At 42.7% G+C, this 17280-nt stretch overlaps 1 protein-coding gene across 5 annotated transcripts in view; it reads left to right on the top strand.

Moving 5' to 3' along the window:
- The window catches only part of GIT2 (GIT ArfGAP 2), a 49265-nt gene that overhangs the window by 1194 nt on the left and 30791 nt on the right, over positions 1-17280 (top strand). For all 5 annotated transcript variants that reach the window (XM_077834978.1, XM_077834977.1, XM_077834982.1 and 2 more), the window contains exons 2-8: positions 3187-3320; positions 5640-5752; positions 6839-6944; positions 7363-7449; positions 7603-7733; positions 9674-9768; positions 11382-11427. In XM_077834978.1, the coding sequence (XP_077691104.1) occupies positions 3187-3320; positions 5640-5752; positions 6839-6944; positions 7363-7449; positions 7603-7733; positions 9674-9768; positions 11382-11427 (712 nt within the window). The remainder of the gene's footprint in view (positions 1-3186; positions 3321-5639; positions 5753-6838; positions 6945-7362; positions 7450-7602; positions 7734-9673; positions 9769-11381; positions 11428-17280) is intronic.

Raw genomic sequence — 17280 nt, 5'->3', positions numbered from 1 at the left:
TGTATGATAATCAAGGTGGGCCATTTCCAGCACAAACCCAGGTTTTCTCACCCTCCCCCCCCCCCCTTTTTCCAAAAACCACACACACAAACTCACTCTCTTGCTGGTAATAGCTGGAAATGGCCCACCTTGATTATCATACACATTGTAAAGAGAGTGGTCACTTTGGATGGGCTATTACCAGCAGGAGAGTGGGGTGGGAGGAGGTATTGTTTCATGGTCTCTGTGTGTATATAATGTCTTCTGCAGTTTCCACATGCATCCGATGCAGTGAGCTGTAGCTCACGAAAGCTTATGCTCAAATAAATTGGTTAGTCTCTAAGGTGCCACAAGTACTCCTTTTCTTTTTGCGAATGCAGACTAACACGGCTGCTAACACCTTGTTTAAACATCATAATCTAGAAAAAGTGGTGTAAATGAAGAATCCCATTGGCACATGTCCTGGCGTGTAGTCTTTCTTTAAAACTTGACACCACTTTATTTTTAGTGGTGAAACTAGCTAAACTGTAAATAATTGTATTGGTCTTACTAAACTTACCTTGCTTGAGCTACCACTAAAAGCAAATGTCATCTCTGACCTCAGGCTAAATTGCAGCTTGTTTCATGTGATCCTAAAGATGTTATGTAAAATACACAATCCACTTCAGGAGAGTGACATGTACATTCAGTAAAAAAGAAAGTGTGTATTTCCCATTTTCCCCTAACCTCTGTGTGTTTGTCTGTTAGTTTGTGAGCCCTTCAGGGCAGGGGCTCAGGGCCCATTGTTTCTTGTTTGACTTGAAAGTTCCTGGCACTTAGTAGGGCACTACCATAAGCCAATAATAAATTATAAAATAGGAATTGCAACTTCAGAAGTAAGGGTTATAGATTTGGAAATGGGTTATTGAAACTCCTGTACTGTATTCCAATATGGTCTCTAAAGAAGTCAAGTGACCTGTACCTTTAGTATGTGGGTAAAGATTGCGGTGATATACTTTTGTCTGGTTTTTCTCACGTACCAGAATGGCAGCATAATACTCTAGGGCAGGGGTCGGCAACCTTTCAGAAGTGGTGTGCTGAGTCTTCATTTATTCACTTTAATTTAAGGTTTCATGTGCCAGTAATACATTTAAACATTTTTTAGAAGGTCTCTCTATAAGTCTATATATTATATAACTAAACTATTGTATGTAAAGTAAACAAGGTTTTCAAAATGTTTAAGAAGCTTCATTTAAAATTAAATTAAAATGCTGATCTTACACCACCGGCCCTCTCAGCCCGCTGCCAGTCTGGAGTTCTGTTCACCTAGGCCAGCAGCAGGCTGAGCGGGGCCTGCGGCCGGGATCCCGGCTGGCAAGGGGCCAGCAGCCAGAACCGCAGACCAGCAGCCAGAACCCCAGACCAGCAGCGGGCTGAGCGGGGCTGGCGGTCGGGACCCCAGACCAGCAGGGGGCTGAGTGCTCAGCCCGCTGCCACTCAGCTTGCTGCCGGTCTGGGATTCCATCCACCGGCTCCTGCTGGCCCCTCTCAGCTGGCTGCCGGTCCCTCTCAGCTGGCTGCCGGCTGCCGGCCCACAGAGAGTGGGTACCTACCTTCTCCTTGGTTCTAGCCCATTGTCTTCCTCCCTCTCTCTCTCTCTCTCTCTGCACTGAGCTGAGGGTGGGAGTGCACTGAGCACAGGGCTGGGGGTGAAGGAACAGGCTGGTGGTTGGGGTGTAGGGTCTGGCCAGGAGCTAGAATGAGGGAGGGGGCTCAGGATTGGGGCAGGAGGTTTGGGTGTGGAGCACTTACCTGGGTAGCTCCCATTTGGTGTGAGGGGTGCAGGTGGGAATGGGTGGGCGGGGGTGCAGGAGCTCCCATTTGGTACTCAGGTTGGGGGTGGGAATGTGGGGGGTGCAAGAGTCAGGGTGTGGGGGGGCTGGGTATGGGGGGGGTGCAAGAGTCAGGGTGTGGGCTAGGGTTGTAGGGGTGCTCCTCGCCCCCTGCCCAGAGTGGCTCATGGCAGGGGGCTGGAGGGGTTATGCCCCGATTCCACCCCCACGGCCCTGTCCCCACCTCTTTTCTGCCTCTTCCCCGGAGCAGCACCCCTTCCCTTGCAAGGGCTATCAGCTGATTGGTGGCAGGGAGGGAGAGGAGGCGGGGCAGGAATCCAGCATGCGTGCAGCAGCAGCCGGCAGGCAGGACCAAGCTTCTTCACCCTGCCCCCGCAGGGGGGGGGCGGAGAAGAGTGGGCTGGGGTGGGCAGGATTTTTAATGGCACGCTGCTGCCTGCTGGGGTTCCAGCCTGGGTTCGGCAACGGGGTGAGTGGGGCCAGCGGCGTGCCATAGGTTGCCGACCCCTGCCCTATGGCATTGTAACTTCTCATGATGGTCAAAATCATTCCAGAGAACGCTGAACATATCTCATTGACCTGCCTAGATGTCTTTTACTTAGTCTTATTATGGGGAACTGTTAATGATAACATGCTGTGCTAGAACATTAGATGATTACTGGCTTAGCGTAGAAGTAGCATTGTAAGGAATTGTGCCAATGTGATGTGATTTTTTTTTTATGTTGAAATGAACATAGCTATATCTTGCTCTTTTGTCTTACAAAAATAGTGCCTCTTATTTGTATATTAAATAAGAACACACTGCAGATCTAACAAGGCAGGACTTAAAACTTTGAGCAATAACACAATAATACTTATCGTTTATATAGTATTTTTCATTTAGAGACTTCCACGCCCTTCCCGAAGATGGGATATGTATCATTATTCCTATTTTACAGACAGGAAAACTGATGCATTAATAATTATAAGCTTTTCTATGGCACTCCTCACTGTAGTATCTGAACACCTCATGACCTGTAATGAATCTAGCCTCATAACACTCCTATTGAGGAAGGGAAGTATTGTCTTCATTTTATAGATGGGAAACAGCTCAGAGTAAGTGGGGTTTTTTCCTCAAGGTCCCACAGCAAGTCAGTGTCAGAACTTGAAACAGAACCCAGATCTCCTGAGTCCCAGTCCAGTGTCTAACCACAGGACCCATATTTCCCCCAGCATCTTGAGGCCCAGGGAGTTTGTGACTTGCCCAAGTTCATATAGCAAGTAAGTGGTGGTAGATCCAGGAATAGAACTCGTGAGATCTGATTCCCAGTCCTGTGCCCTAACCACTGGCTGATGGTGCTGCTCATATTATAATAAATATACTTCTCTTTTCCAGACCCCTGTTGGGCATCAGTAAACAGGGGAATTCTGATTTGTGATGAATGCTGTAGTGTTCATCGGAGTCTAGGACGTCATATCTCGCAAGTGAGGCATCTTAAACACACACCATGGCCTCCAACGTTGCTGCAGGTAAAAGCTGAGGATTGCTTTCCAATGAGAATCGGAGAATTCTTAGAGAATTCTAATTACTAAACTTTCTGGAGGGGAGAGTTGCTTCATTAAGCTCTTCTTAAAATAGGTTTCTTGGTTTCTGTTACATTGCTGTAATAGATTATTAAAGTCAGTGTTAACTCCACATTTTAAACTTACTTTTAGGGCAAATTCAGAGCCTGAGATATAGTTAAAATTCCCTTGGTTTTGAGAGTTAACTTTTGTCTGTCTGTCCAACCGGAGTACTGCAGTGAATCCACTTCTACTCAAGTTGTCAGGTTGTAACAACCCCCCCTACCCCCCCGAGCTACTGATGAGGTCTTGCTGTGGCTACTTAGGAGAATCGAATTCTAAGCGCCTGCCCATTCTGCTTTCATTTCTTCTTTCTCACATGTCCTCTGTTTTGGGAAGCCTAAAAGATCCTTTGATAGCTATTTTAATGAAGCCTTCTTGAAAAGTTGCTTTGCTCTTTCAAAGCTTAAATTTACTTGAGGGTATGTCTATGCTATGGAGATTCTACTAGCATAGCTGCATCACCACAGCTATGCTGGCATACCCCAGTATTGTAGATGTAGCCTACACTGGTGGAAGAGATTTTTCCACTGATGTAGGAACACCACCTTCCTGAACAGTAGTAGCTATGTTGACAGAAGTATTCTTCCGTTGACATGGTTGTGTCTACACTGGGGGCTACATTCGCATGGCTACATCATTCAGCTTTTCGCACCCTGACCCACGTAGCTATGTCGACCGAACTTTTAAGTGCAGAGCAAGCAGTAGTGTTTGTGAGGTGAGAGTTTGTGGACCATCTGCACTTGTAGCAATAATAACTGGCATCTGCAGGCCAGTTAACAATGAGTAAAGATTGCATGATTTTCCATTTCTTTGCGTTTTGCATATTGTAGCCGTTCTAGGTCAGAATATATACTGGCATGAACACTGATTGTCGGATGAGTATACAAATATGTGCCTGTGAACATTTATTCCCAAAACAAAGGCTTTTTCCTAGTTAACTTAAAGGAGCTATTCTTGCTCAGTACAGGAATCTGGTCACACGTGAATAGATCCAACATTCCATCTAGGGCACATAAACATGCAAGTGTGTTACCATTTTCATTTACCTCTGTGTGAGCCTGTCCATGCTTTTCTAAAAAACAAAAACCACAAACCAAAGGCTTCTAGATGAATAACTTAAAAAGTGAGATGTTACTTTGTAGCGTATCTGTATTCTAACACTTTCACTATGTAAATGTGTATGAAACTTAAAAAAAAAAAAGTGAGGGTTAGGTTAAGATTCAGGCAAATTCTATTTTATTTTAAAAATAAGTTTAGATTGTATGTATCTGATTTGTCTCCCTTTCCCCACCCCAAAATGCAAACTACCTCTCTGCTCTGTGCTCTGGTGCTACTTCATAAGTACAGAAGAGAACACTCTTCTTGAGATAGGCAGCTGAAGATCCGCAGCTGTGGAGAAACCATGCCATACTTGTCTCACCTGCACACCCTAAAAAAGATCACGCCCAGCCAAAGTGGGGAGAAGCCACCCATGCTTTCAGTTCCTACACAAAAGGGAGGTCTGAGGAGACAGCCCGGTGCCTCTTAACCTATATTTCTACAGCAAAAGAAAGAACCTGGGGAGGGGAAGGCAAGTGGATAATGTGCCAGTTTCATGGAATGTAACTGGTTGACTGATCTCCCCAGAAATTCTGCCCATCTCTCCTTCATGGCTGAGTATGGGTCTCTTTGGGAGAATAAAGTCTTCAGTCCCCAGATGTAAAGCTGTGGATCTACTTATACTGATGCAATTTAAAGCAGCATTAGTGGTCTACCTTCCGGTAAATAAATGCTGCCTTCCCTGCTTGCAATATAATCTGTGAAACTACTTATTTTTAAGGCCCATCCCAAGGTATTCCAGGTGCCATACAACAATAAAATGAATAGGATAGGTAAACATACATGATGAATCTCTTCTTGAACGCAAATTGAGTGGGAGGCTCTTACTGAAAACAGGAAGAGCTGCAGCAAGCTAACTGGGCTTTGGGACATGTACAATCCAAAATTTATAATGGAAAGTGTAGACAAAAGAACATCCTAATCCTCTTTTTAGCAAAATAAGGTTTGACACCATCTGCCTTTTAATGTTAATAAAAAAAAAGTCCAAAAAACTTCTTTTCCTTGGCAACTTTCTGGAGTAGCATAAAAATGCTCTCCACTTGGGAAATATCATCTGTGAGCAGCTCTGCCTGTGTAGGTAGTAGTAAAATATTTAATGCCTGTTGCACACATTTTGGGTTTCAGATGGTTGAAACACTGTATAATAATGGTGCTAATTCCATATGGGAACATTCTTTGCTGGACCCTGCATCTGTTATGAGCGGAAGGCGCAAAGCTAACCCACAGGATAAAGTGCAGTAAGTAGAGTGTTTATAAAATTCTGTGTCTCCTCAGGAGCCCCTTTGTAAAAATGTACCTATTTTGACTAGTTGTGAGAGAGGAAGCAACAGATGAGTAAAAACCTGATCTTGTATCAAGTCTTATCAAGGACATTGAAGGGTATTGCTGATGTGAATAAATCTGACAAAACCCAATCTCCTTTATTCACTGACTTAACACCTGATATGTGCTCAAGCAGAGATGTTAAATATTCTCTGAAGTATCCTTGAAGATCACTCGTTTCAGCATAGTCTTTGAAACAAAAACTTTAGTGAAGAGATCTTTTCATTGTCTTGCATCATGTGCATCAATAGTATTAATGTATCATATGTGGTCCCAACTGTTGGGTATTGATTTTTTTTAATCTTCTCTTACATGCCACAAATGTCATCTTATCCATTTCTTTATCAGTATTTTCTTTCAGAAGAAAAGAAAATCTTCTTTCTTTCAGCTAATTAGTTTTAAAAGCATAGTTTCTTATCTGACTGTGTATATTTGTTTAAGTTGTTGATCCTGAGAGGTGCTGAGCACCAGCAGCTTTCAGTGAAATCAATAGAAGTTGAGGGTTTTCATAATATTTCAGGACAGGTCTTCAGTTTATAACCAGGATAACTGAAAATAGTGAAATAACTTTATTACTTTTAGAGTTGTTTGGAAATTTTCACCAAAAATCTCAATTTTTGCCAGAATTCTAAGGGTTGTTGTCTGAAAACTGAAGTATTTTCAGTTTTTCTACAAACCCCAGCCCTCCGCCCCCTCCCAAAAAGACAATTTTTTTGTTGAAGAAAATTACATTTTCATTTTTATCAAAAAATGTCACTGGGAGCGGGAGATAAAATAATGACAGCTGGTAGTGAAACTGACACATCTTTCAATAACAGTACCCTTCAGTAGAGAATTAAAATCTGGATTGAATTGTGTACCGGATGAAAATATTTCCTAGTGCCTTACTCTGTCAAATCTGTTGGCATTCTGTATTGAAATATGCTATGTGGTTTAATTATTTTATTTATACAAAGCCAACATTTATTTTGCAACTCCTTTGCTTTGGTTTCTTCTTATAGTCCCAACAAAGCGGAATTCATTAGAGCTAAATATCAAATGTTAGCATTTGTTCATCGCTTGCCATGCCGAGAAGATGATAGTGTTACTGCCAAGGACCTTAGTAAGGTAAGTATTGCTTTCTTGCAGTTTGTGGGCTGGAACAAAACAGCTTGCAGGTGTCACCAGATACTGTAAGACTGATATCTGAGTAGACTTGAGTTACTTGGATTATAAATGAAAAATAACTAGTATCTCCATGGTACTGCATTTTTGTGTATATAAATGTATTAAGCATTCAAACTTAACCTTGAAGGGAAATATTTTTCAACAGTGTCTGATTGGCACTAACAGAAGTTGTGTGGATGTTAGAGGACCACAGGCCTCAAGTTAACTGATCCATCTTACTAGAAACTGTTGGAAAGTAAAATATTCATAGGCTATAGCTAGTTTTTTTTAATATCTGTTCCTAATACAGTGAAGATGACTTTGACTCATTGTCCTTGTATATCCAGACTTTTAACAGACAGTCCTTTTTGTTTTTCAGCAACTCCATTCCAGTGTGAGGACAGGGAATCTGGAGACATGCTTGAGATTACTCTCTCTAGGAGCTCAGGCCAACTTTTTTCATCCTGTATGAAAATCTTTTTTATTAGCTTGGTGTTAGATCAATTCTTAGTCTGTCATTATATTTATGTTGGTTTCAGCTGACATACATTTTATATCAGTCACGTATTCAGACCTGCCGATTGAACATGAGCATGTGTGGTTTTTAATGACTTTGTAGGAGAAAGGAAACACCCCGCTTCATGTTGCTGCCAAAGCAGGACAGATCTTACAGGCAGAGTTGTTGGCAGTCTATGGTGCTGATCCTGGCACACAAGACTCCAGTGGAAAGACTCCAGTGGACTATGCAAGGTAAATGGTTTGGATGTTTTGATTTTTTGTCTTGATTTTTTTTTTTTAAATAAAATTGTAAATGATCACCTTTCCCAGGTTCTCTGGGTATCCTGATGGACATTTAATTCACAGTTAAACCTCAAATGAGTGCTTTTCCCAGGATGAAGTAAATGCACACAGAACAAATAAAATATCTCCAGTCTTCAATCCATCTCTTTTCAAATGCCTAAGAGAACAGATTGGCCTTGCAGGGACTCAAAAGGGCTTTACCCTACCAGCTAAATGGCTCTCTCGGACCGGTGGGGACTCCATTCCAAATTCCCTAGCAAAGAACACACTGCAGGCAGCTTCCTCTCTTTTGCGTCAAGGGAGCTCCAGCGGCATGAGTGCCTGTATGATTTCAAGTGCAGCAATATGGCAAAGGAAGATGGACATCTAAGTAACCAGGTCTCAGATAATACATTATTTATTTGTATTACTGTAGCAAGACTGAACATGCATTGTGTGTATAAAATTACAGACAAGCTACCAAGCAAAGGCTGTATTCAAAACCATTCCAGTAGCAGCAAGATTCAGAAGTTGTGTAGTCTCAGTGCTTGGATTTATTTATTGGTTTGGAAATGGTGTATAAGGAGCATGACAAAGCTCTGTCCTTGCCTCCGTGAGTCCCGCGTTTCCTGGCAGATTTCACTAGCCTCAGAGGCTCACTGTGCCCCTCAATGTAACCCTTCTCTCCCTAGAGACAAGGGTCACAGTCTACTGAGCCATTTTCATCATAAGCCAGCGAGGGAGGTGAGGAGAAGTTATCCTTCCTTGCACAGTCTCTGTTGTCTCCCAGTCTCAGTGATTAATCAGGGGGCAAAGGCGGGGGGAGCCCGGGCCCACCCTCGCTCCAGCCCAGGGACCCTAATAGCATCAGCTATGGTAGCTGACCTTTTAGAAACATGACATGTACAATTCCCTGGGCTACTTCCCCCACAGCAGCCCTCACTTCCTCAAGCTCCACTTCACCCTTACGTCAGGTCCTCCTTCCTTGTGCCTGATATGGTGTGTACTGCTCAGCCTCTCCAACAGCGCAACTTCCTCCCACTGCTCCTGACATGCACACCCACCTGACTAACTGGGAGGCTTTTAACTAGTTTCAGCCAGCCCCTGATTGGCTTCAGGTGTCCCAATCAACCTAGCATTCTCCCTGCCTTCTGGAAAGTTCTTAATTGGCCCCTGGTGTCTTAATTGACCTGGAGCAGCTGCCATTTCACTTATCCTGGTACGAGGGATTTGTTTAGCCTGGAGCTAATATATCTATCTCCCACTACTTTTCTATAGCCATCTGGCCTTGTCCCGTCACAGGAGACACTGAGGACAGAACAAGTCTTCTGTGGGAATCGGATACCATGTATCAGAGTTGTTGCCACTGCTGTTGTTCCAATACTAAACTGGATATGGTTGATTTACCATCTCAAAAACTGCTCAGAAAAGACTATTCTGCCTGTTTTGGGTAAATTGTTAATCAGCTTCTCTAGTAGGTAGATAAGCAAAGGTATTCCAGAGTACGCAGCAACTCATTTTGAACGGATGAGGAAAGTCTAATTCCCTTTTAGTATTTTCTTCTGAAGAGTCTTTTGTGATTCTCAAAAAGAAAAGGAGTACTTGTGGCACCTTAGAGACTAACCAATTTATTTGAGCATAAGCTTTCAAATAAATTGGTTAGTCTCTAAGGTGCCACAAGTACTCCTTTTCTTTTTGCGAATACAGACTAACACGGCTGTTACTCTGAATCTTGTGATTCTGACACCCTTTGGAAAAAACTCAAACACATACTAAATTGAAAATGTAGAAGTGATCTGATGTTATATTCACGATGCTAAATTTAATCTTTTCTGAGCAATTTTTGAACCTTTACATTTTATAGCCAGTGAAGCATAAATGAATTCCATTTTCTGTTTCTTGTCTAATAGACAAGGAGGGCACCATGAATTGGCAGAGCGCCTTATAGAAATACAGTATGAACTTACTGACAGACTAGCGTTCTATCTCTGTGGCAGGAAACCAGGTGAGTACAAAAAAACTATATCAAAGTGTTTTTCAAATAGTGATTATTTGAATATACAAACTAAAAAGAATGACACGCATGTTATTGATAACACTAGCCCCATTAGATCATTTTTTTAAAATTATCAAGCCTTTTAAAAATAGGCATGAAATCATAGAACAGCAAAGGAAATGTTAGTGGCTTAAATTAGAGATGGTAGAATTAAAATTTTGAATTAAATTTTTGTGTTGGTAGACAAAATGGTAAACTAAAATCCCCTTTTTGTGGTGACAAAACATATATTCTGTCTCCAATACCCCATGCTCTGACTGGTAGGGTTATAGGGTCACAAGGCACTGCATGATTAAGTGACAGAATCTGCGTAAGAGCCACCAAAGGCTATGAAAGAAACTACTCATGGAGTGAGATGCAGCATGTTCCCACAGCTGGCTAAGAGACAGGAGACAGAGTAGGAATAAATGGTCTGTTTTCATCATGGCAAGAGGTTACAAGGGTGTCTCCCAGTTCTGTGCTGGGTCCAGTGGTGTTCAATATATTAACAATCTGGATAAGTGGGTGAACAGTGAGGTAGCAAAATTTTCAGATGACATGGTTTTTTAGGTTAGTCAAGTCCAGAAAGAACTAAAGAACTTCAGAAGGGCCCAACCATCTACATGAATGGGCAACACACTGGCAAATAAAGTTCAGTGTTGATGAACACAAAATAATGCACATTAGTATGAAAAACTTAAACTACTCATACGCCTTTCACAGCTCTAAATTAACTATCAACTCAGGAAAGGGACCCGAGTGTCATTGTAGACAGCTCAGTGAAGACCTCTGCTCAACCTGCGGTCAAAAAATGTGATCTAAGGATACATGAGGAATGGGATGGAGAATAACATGGAAAAAATAATGCCTTTATATAAATAAATGGTGTGCCTCACCTATATTCTGTAGTACTGGTCACCCCATCTCAAAATGGATGTTGCAGGATTAGAGGGTGCTCAGTGAAGGGTGACAAATTATTAGGGGCAAGGAAAAAAAATCACAGAGATTGGGATTGTTTACTTTAGAAAGGAGATGAATAAGAGGAGACATGATGAAGGCATATGAAATAATGAACGGTCTGAAGAAAGTAGATTTTGAGCTTCTATTCTCTGTCTTACAATCCAAAAGCAAGGGGACGTTTAGTGAAATCAAAACATGGCAAAAAGATACTTTTTCAAACAACACATAATTAAACTGTGGAACTTCTTATCACAGGATGTCATTGAGGTCCGAGTCTTAGTATATGTCACAAAAGGATTGGATATTTACATGGATAACTAGACTATCTAGCATTGTTAGTTAATGCTAACAAATTTTGGAGGAAGCCTTCTGCTTCAGGGCTTAAGACACTCTGACTGTTGGGGATTAGGAGGGAACCTAATGTGGGGAGGCCAATCATCCTGCATCTGCTAAATGCAGATTCCCTTTCTGCAGCTTGCAGAGCTAAGGTCTGTGACTTTAAACAGTCTAGTAGCCAAACAAGCATGTTATATAGTCTAATAAAACTGAGAAATGTAGGCCAGTAGCAGTGTTGTTTGAAACACATCCTAAATATTTTAACATTTAGCTTAACTCGATTTCAGATCACAAAAATGGACAACACTTTATTATACCTCAAATGGCAGACAGGTAAGACTGCTGATTGAATAGCATGTATTTGAATGAATATAAAATAATTAGTTCTTTAATTGTTTGTATTTTCTTTTGAAATATTTCAACTCTTGTCACTACACTGTGTTTATTCCTTTTTTGACACATTTGGTCCATCATATGAGCTTTTCTGCTTTAGTACTTTAGAATTTGAGGAAAACGAGAAAAGTAAAAGGATATGAAATTTATCATTTAGTTAGGTATGTGAAAGAAAATGCACAAGTAATGTTGGAAAGCAAACTTGATTGATATCAGTAATTACTCCTGAACTTGTATCCTGATACAGCACTGTAAGACTTATATTTGCAGGAAAATGGTGTATTTTCTAGTAAACTTCTTTGTAGTGTTGGCTGTGCTAGTGGTAAGAAGTTAGGAATGTAAAGGTCATGTTTGTTTAAAAGAAATATAAAGTGTTAACATATCATAACAAAGTCCATATATTTTTCTTTTATTGCTGTGCAATTGGAAATAAGACGGCTGTAAGTAAATGACAGACTTCAGTTACTTTGCAAACACATTAATGAATGAACAAAGTTTAAAAAAACTTCAATTAAAACCAGTTAATCTTCAGTTAGATATACAGGTGATGAGTATAGTTTTGTACAATACTTTATGGTGCAGTAGGGTCTTTTTCCATCAATAGTAATACTTAGCTTTTTTGTGGGACTCCTCATCCATAACTCTCAAAGCACTTTACAGAGCACGGTGAGTTTCTGCAGCCCAGCATCTCACATTCTGGACACGTGGTCTGCTTTCCTCTCTCTGCAGCTCCCTGAGGTGGAGTTTTGGAGCTGAGTGGTTACACCCCCTCAGTTCTTGTTACCTTCCTTTCTCTGTCTCCATGGCAGTATGTGTACGGTTTTTACAGCTTCTGCCTTCACATCTGCCTAAGGGCGACTTTTTTGACAAAATCTGGCACAGTGGTGAGCAATGATTTCCCCTCCTCACTCCCCCCCCCCCCCCGAGCCAGTTTTTTAGCCAGGTGTTGGAATGCCTCCAGAGCCTCAGATGCAGTACTTGCCTGCTTCCTCCTCTGAACCTTTGAGGTATGGCACAACAGCCTGAAAAACACCAAATGAAATCCAAAAGGTGCTCCATCTGTGATACTGCCCTCCCAGGCTCGACAGACATTGAGTTGTGCCCAGTCTTCCTTCCCACACATTAGGTCACGGGGCTATGAGTCGGAGAGGCATGTAGGATCCCCATCTCACTGGAACAGCTGCAACTACAACCTTGGAAAAATGGACCAGGAGTCTCTGCAGAACAGGGAGAGGCTCCGTGGATGAGGAGGACCCTAGTCAGCCAACTCAGGGATTAAGTTCCAAGGGACCTCTGGAAAACAGAGGGCAGGCTTGTGGGGGTCACGGATCTCTTCTTGCTCTCTCTCCCCCCCCCACCGACCCCGAGTCCTAAAAGGGTCCTGAGCACTGTAGGAATAGGGCTCATAAATACCCTCCCTCCTTCCCAATTTAGCTTGTCCTCAGGTCTTTACGAAGATGTGGGTGGTAGTCACAGCCAGGTTCAGGTCACAGGAAAGCCACCTGTACCCCTTCCTGGATGCCATCTTAATTAGAGCTCCTTCCCCAGCGCACACAGCTACATCCCTGACCTTGAATGTCTTGCAAGTGCATGGCTTTATCAACATCAAAAAAACAACCCTCTTTGATTGCATCCAACCAAATAACTCACTTGGGTGTGGACATAGAGGCCTCAGTAGCAAGGATATCTCTATCTCTAGAGGTTCCAGAAAATTCAAGACCTCCTCCCATTGTTTTGGAGCTGCAGTAGGCCCTGATTGCACTGAGTCTTCAACTGCTAGGCCTCCTGCATAGGGATCACTCCATGGGCGCAATCACAGATCCAGTGACTTCAAGGCTTCGCTTTAAGGTACGGGACCACTCCCCAGAACTTATGAAAAATCAAGAGAGAGTTCCGGCACATGGTGGTCAGCCCAGAGCAGTGTCTGCAAAGGGCATGCCCGTATGTTTTCCAGATCCCCTGATCCTCATAACCAATACCAGCCTGGAGGGCTGGGGAGTACCTCTGGGGTCTCAAATAGCTTATGGCATTGGAACCTGGAGGAAAGAACCCACACCATAAACCTTCTAGAACCAAAAATGCTCAAGCTGACCCTACAAAGGATCCAGTTCAGCCTAGAGGGGAAGCATGTCCAATAGGATCACGGTCACGTACAAGAACAATCAAGGGGGATCAAGAAGCCCAGCACTACATGCTGAAGCAAAGCAAATCACGCAGTGGGTGGAGCAATCTCTCCTCTCCCTCAAGGCAGCTCACATAAAGAGAGACCTGAACCAGAAGGCGGACTGGCTCAGCAGGCGCAAGATGAACAAGTGGGGCCTGAATTAGGATGTCTTACAGTTAATCGTATGATCATTCGGCCTGCCATCAACCAACTTATTTGTGAACCATGTGAATGTGAAGAGACTAGAGCACCGTACCAGGGAAGTGGACCCCATATCCATGGGAACAAATGCCCTGTTACACTGATGGCTAAAGGGTCTGCTCTATGCATTTCCAGCTTCCCATTATTAAGGAAGATGGTCAAGAAAATAAAATGAGAACGGGCAACAATAATATTGATTAAATACACATGGAATGAGGAGATCCTGGTTTTGGGACTTGTTAGGGCTGAAATTAGGACTGCTGCTACAGCTCCCAATGGAACAGGACATCCTCCCATAAGATCCTTCTGCTTTATTTGGACCTGAACTAGCTGCATCAAACAGCCTGGCTATTGAAAGGGAAGCACTAGTATTATTGAGTCTGTCCTCCAAAGTCATCAGAACACTTCTTTCAAGAGTATTAACCTTGAAACCATACTCCTCTGTCTGGACCAAGTTTTGCATTTGGTGCCAGGAACATGAAGCAAACCCAAGAAGTCCAGGAATTATGGCTATTTTGGTTTTCTCCAAGAAGTTTTTGCCAAAGGTCTCCAGCCCAACACAATTACTTCTCAGGTGTCTGCCCTTAGTAGTGTGATGTTTTCAGGATCCACAGGTTCTCTGGCAAAGAACCCCCAGATAGCCAGATTCCTTAGGGAAGTGCAGTTAGCCAATCTGGCAGTTAGAACTCTTTTTCCCAAGTGGGACTTGCCACTTGGACTGAGAGTCCTCACAAACCCTTCAAACCACTGATGTCAGTGTCAGCATTAAACTTGTTTTGGATGGCCATCATGTCCACCAGGCAAGCATTGGAGCTGGCAGTGCTCTGTATGCAGGAACTTTGCTGCATGTTTCAGGAGGACAAGGTGCTGCTCAGAATTCAAGAATCATTGGTCCCGAAGGTGAACTCTTCTTTCCACGGTTCCCAAGAGATGGTTCTACCTTTATTCTGTCCAAGGCCACAGCATCCCACCATGGAGAGGTGGCACACCTTAGATGTCAGAAGGGCTCTGAAAATTTGCCTTAAACAGAGTCCACAAGGAGATCAGGTGCCATGTTTGTATCCTTCCATGCAAGGACTCAGAGCTTTCATATCTCTGTTGGTAGGGGATTAGACTGCATTGTGGAAGCAAAAAAAGCATCGGAGATTCCAGTTCCAGAATGTTAGAGCATGCTCCATGTGATTCCTGGCGACCTCATGGGCAGAAAGAGTTAGTTCCTTCACAGCAGAAAATTGTAATGCTGGTCAAATGCTCCCATCTTCATTGAGCACTACTAGCTGGACTTCCTGTCCTCTGCAGAGGCCTCCTTTGGCAGGAAGGTGCAGCAGGCAGTGAACCAGAAATTATTTTGCCCTTTGAGCAAATATTATAGATGGGGATGGATACCGTTTTCCTTTTTCTGACCTTTTCTGTAACATTCTTCCCAGACATCTGAAATTGTGGGAGACGCTGGACTGCAGAGCGGGAAATTTCTTACCAATAATTTTCTTTCCGTTAGCAGCATTTCCCACAATTGTATCCATCCTGGATGCCTCATGAGCTGAAGATCAGATACTAAATGGAATCATTACCATACAACAATCTTCTTTGGTCTAATGTACATAGTTCATTATCTCTGTAATATTTATTTTTTGTTGATGTTATGCAAGTTTTACAGCTTGGAAATAACTCATCTGGAAGCAAGCTGAGGGGGGCATGGCTGTGTGGCTCCAAAACTCTGATTCGCTTCCATAAGCTACAGAGAAAGGAGAGCAGCCCAGACATAAAGAATTGTGGGAGATACTGCTAGCAGAAAGGAAACTATTTGTAAGAAATTTCCCTATCATAAGCCCCATTTTACGTAGGGTGAAACTGAGGTGCAAAGAGGTGAAGTGATTTGTTCAAGATCACATATCAGGTCATACGGCCTGCAGTAGAACTTGAGTCTCTCATTGCTGTATAGTGCCCTCTCCATTGGGCATGTCTTCCTCTTTATCCTCATCTAAGATAATTGCTTGCAGGAACTTACCCAGAGCCTTCTATCAAACTACCTTATTTGAGTCTTTCCTTCACAAAGTTCCTTGAAGTTCTACTGAAAGGATTTTGTGTTTGTGTTGAGGGGATTACACCCAGTAATATACAGTGGGCTCACAATTTGACTTTCTGGGTCTGGGGTTTCCACATTAAGTTCTGTTTTTGTTCTAACCACAAAGTTTGCAATTCGTGTGTCAATCTTGAGACAGGAAGCTAATAGCAGAGGATTGCTTCATAGTTAGTCAATACAATACATCTTGTGGGTGACTTTGAGGTGAGGCCTTCGTGCTTTAACACATTTATCCACCTGGTGGTATGCACCTTTACCACTAATCAAGTAAAATAATACTTGTGGGTTTATTACAGCTGTTCATTAGTTGACGGGACATTGTTTTTAGGGCATGGTCAGAAGAGTATTTATTTTTAAACTTCCCTCTAGGAGCATTTCAGTGTCCTATAACACATTCTGCCTCTTTAGATGTGCAGGAGTGCCATTTGGAATTTTAATAGCCACTTCATTCTGTGTGTCCTGGAACAACTATGTACAAGAAACCCAAGGACAACCATACCTACCTTCATAATAATCACCCCAAAAAATCTGTTCCCTACAGCCAGGCACTCAGATATCACAGTCCGGGATATACACCTTAACACACTCAAAAACCATCTTCACTAAACAAGGATGATCTACCAGAGAAGTAAATCGCATCATGCAACAGGCCACCCAAACATTCCAAGAGAACCCGTTTCAATACAGAAATAAAACAAAACCCCCTCCAACCACACACCCCTAGTTGTCACCTTCAACCCCACACTGGAACCCCTACAGGGTATCATCAAAGAAGTACAACCCACACTTGATGGGGACCCTATCTTGAAAGAAATGTTTCTTGAACCCCTTCTTCTGACCTTCAAGCAACCCCTCAACCTCTCCAACCTCATCATTGGATGCAGGCTCCCCACAGACCCAGACACACCAACTCAGAGCAGCACCAGGCCTTGCCAGAACAATAGATGCAAAACCTGCATCCAATAGCTTCATTGCTACAATGATCAGCGTCCTCCTACAACACACTTTCAAGATCCATGGATCCTATACATGCCTATCTCAACATGTGATGTACCTCATTCAGTGCACTAAATGCGCCAATCACAGCTATGTGGTGAAACCAGACAATCACTATGCTCTCAAATGAACTCTCACAGAAAAAGATAAAAACACCCTATCACCTGTGGGTGAAAAATTGTCACAAAGCAAACCCTCTGTATCTGACCTGTCAATCTGCATTCTCAAAGGAAACCTGCACAATGCTCTCAAAAGAGGAGCCTGGGACCTTAAATTCATAACTTTGCTAGACACTGAATCATGTTTTAAAAGAAACACTGGATTTATGGCTGCTTATAACAATCTGTAA

The sequence above is a fragment of the Eretmochelys imbricata genome, chromosome 15 (assembly GCF_965152235.1).
Source record: "Eretmochelys imbricata isolate rEreImb1 chromosome 15, rEreImb1.hap1, whole genome shotgun sequence".
In the NCBI taxonomy this organism is placed as follows: Eukaryota; Metazoa; Chordata; order Testudines; family Cheloniidae; genus Eretmochelys; species Eretmochelys imbricata.
The sequence above is the reverse complement of the archived record's forward strand: the minus strand, read 5'-3'. Positions and strand labels throughout refer to the sequence as shown.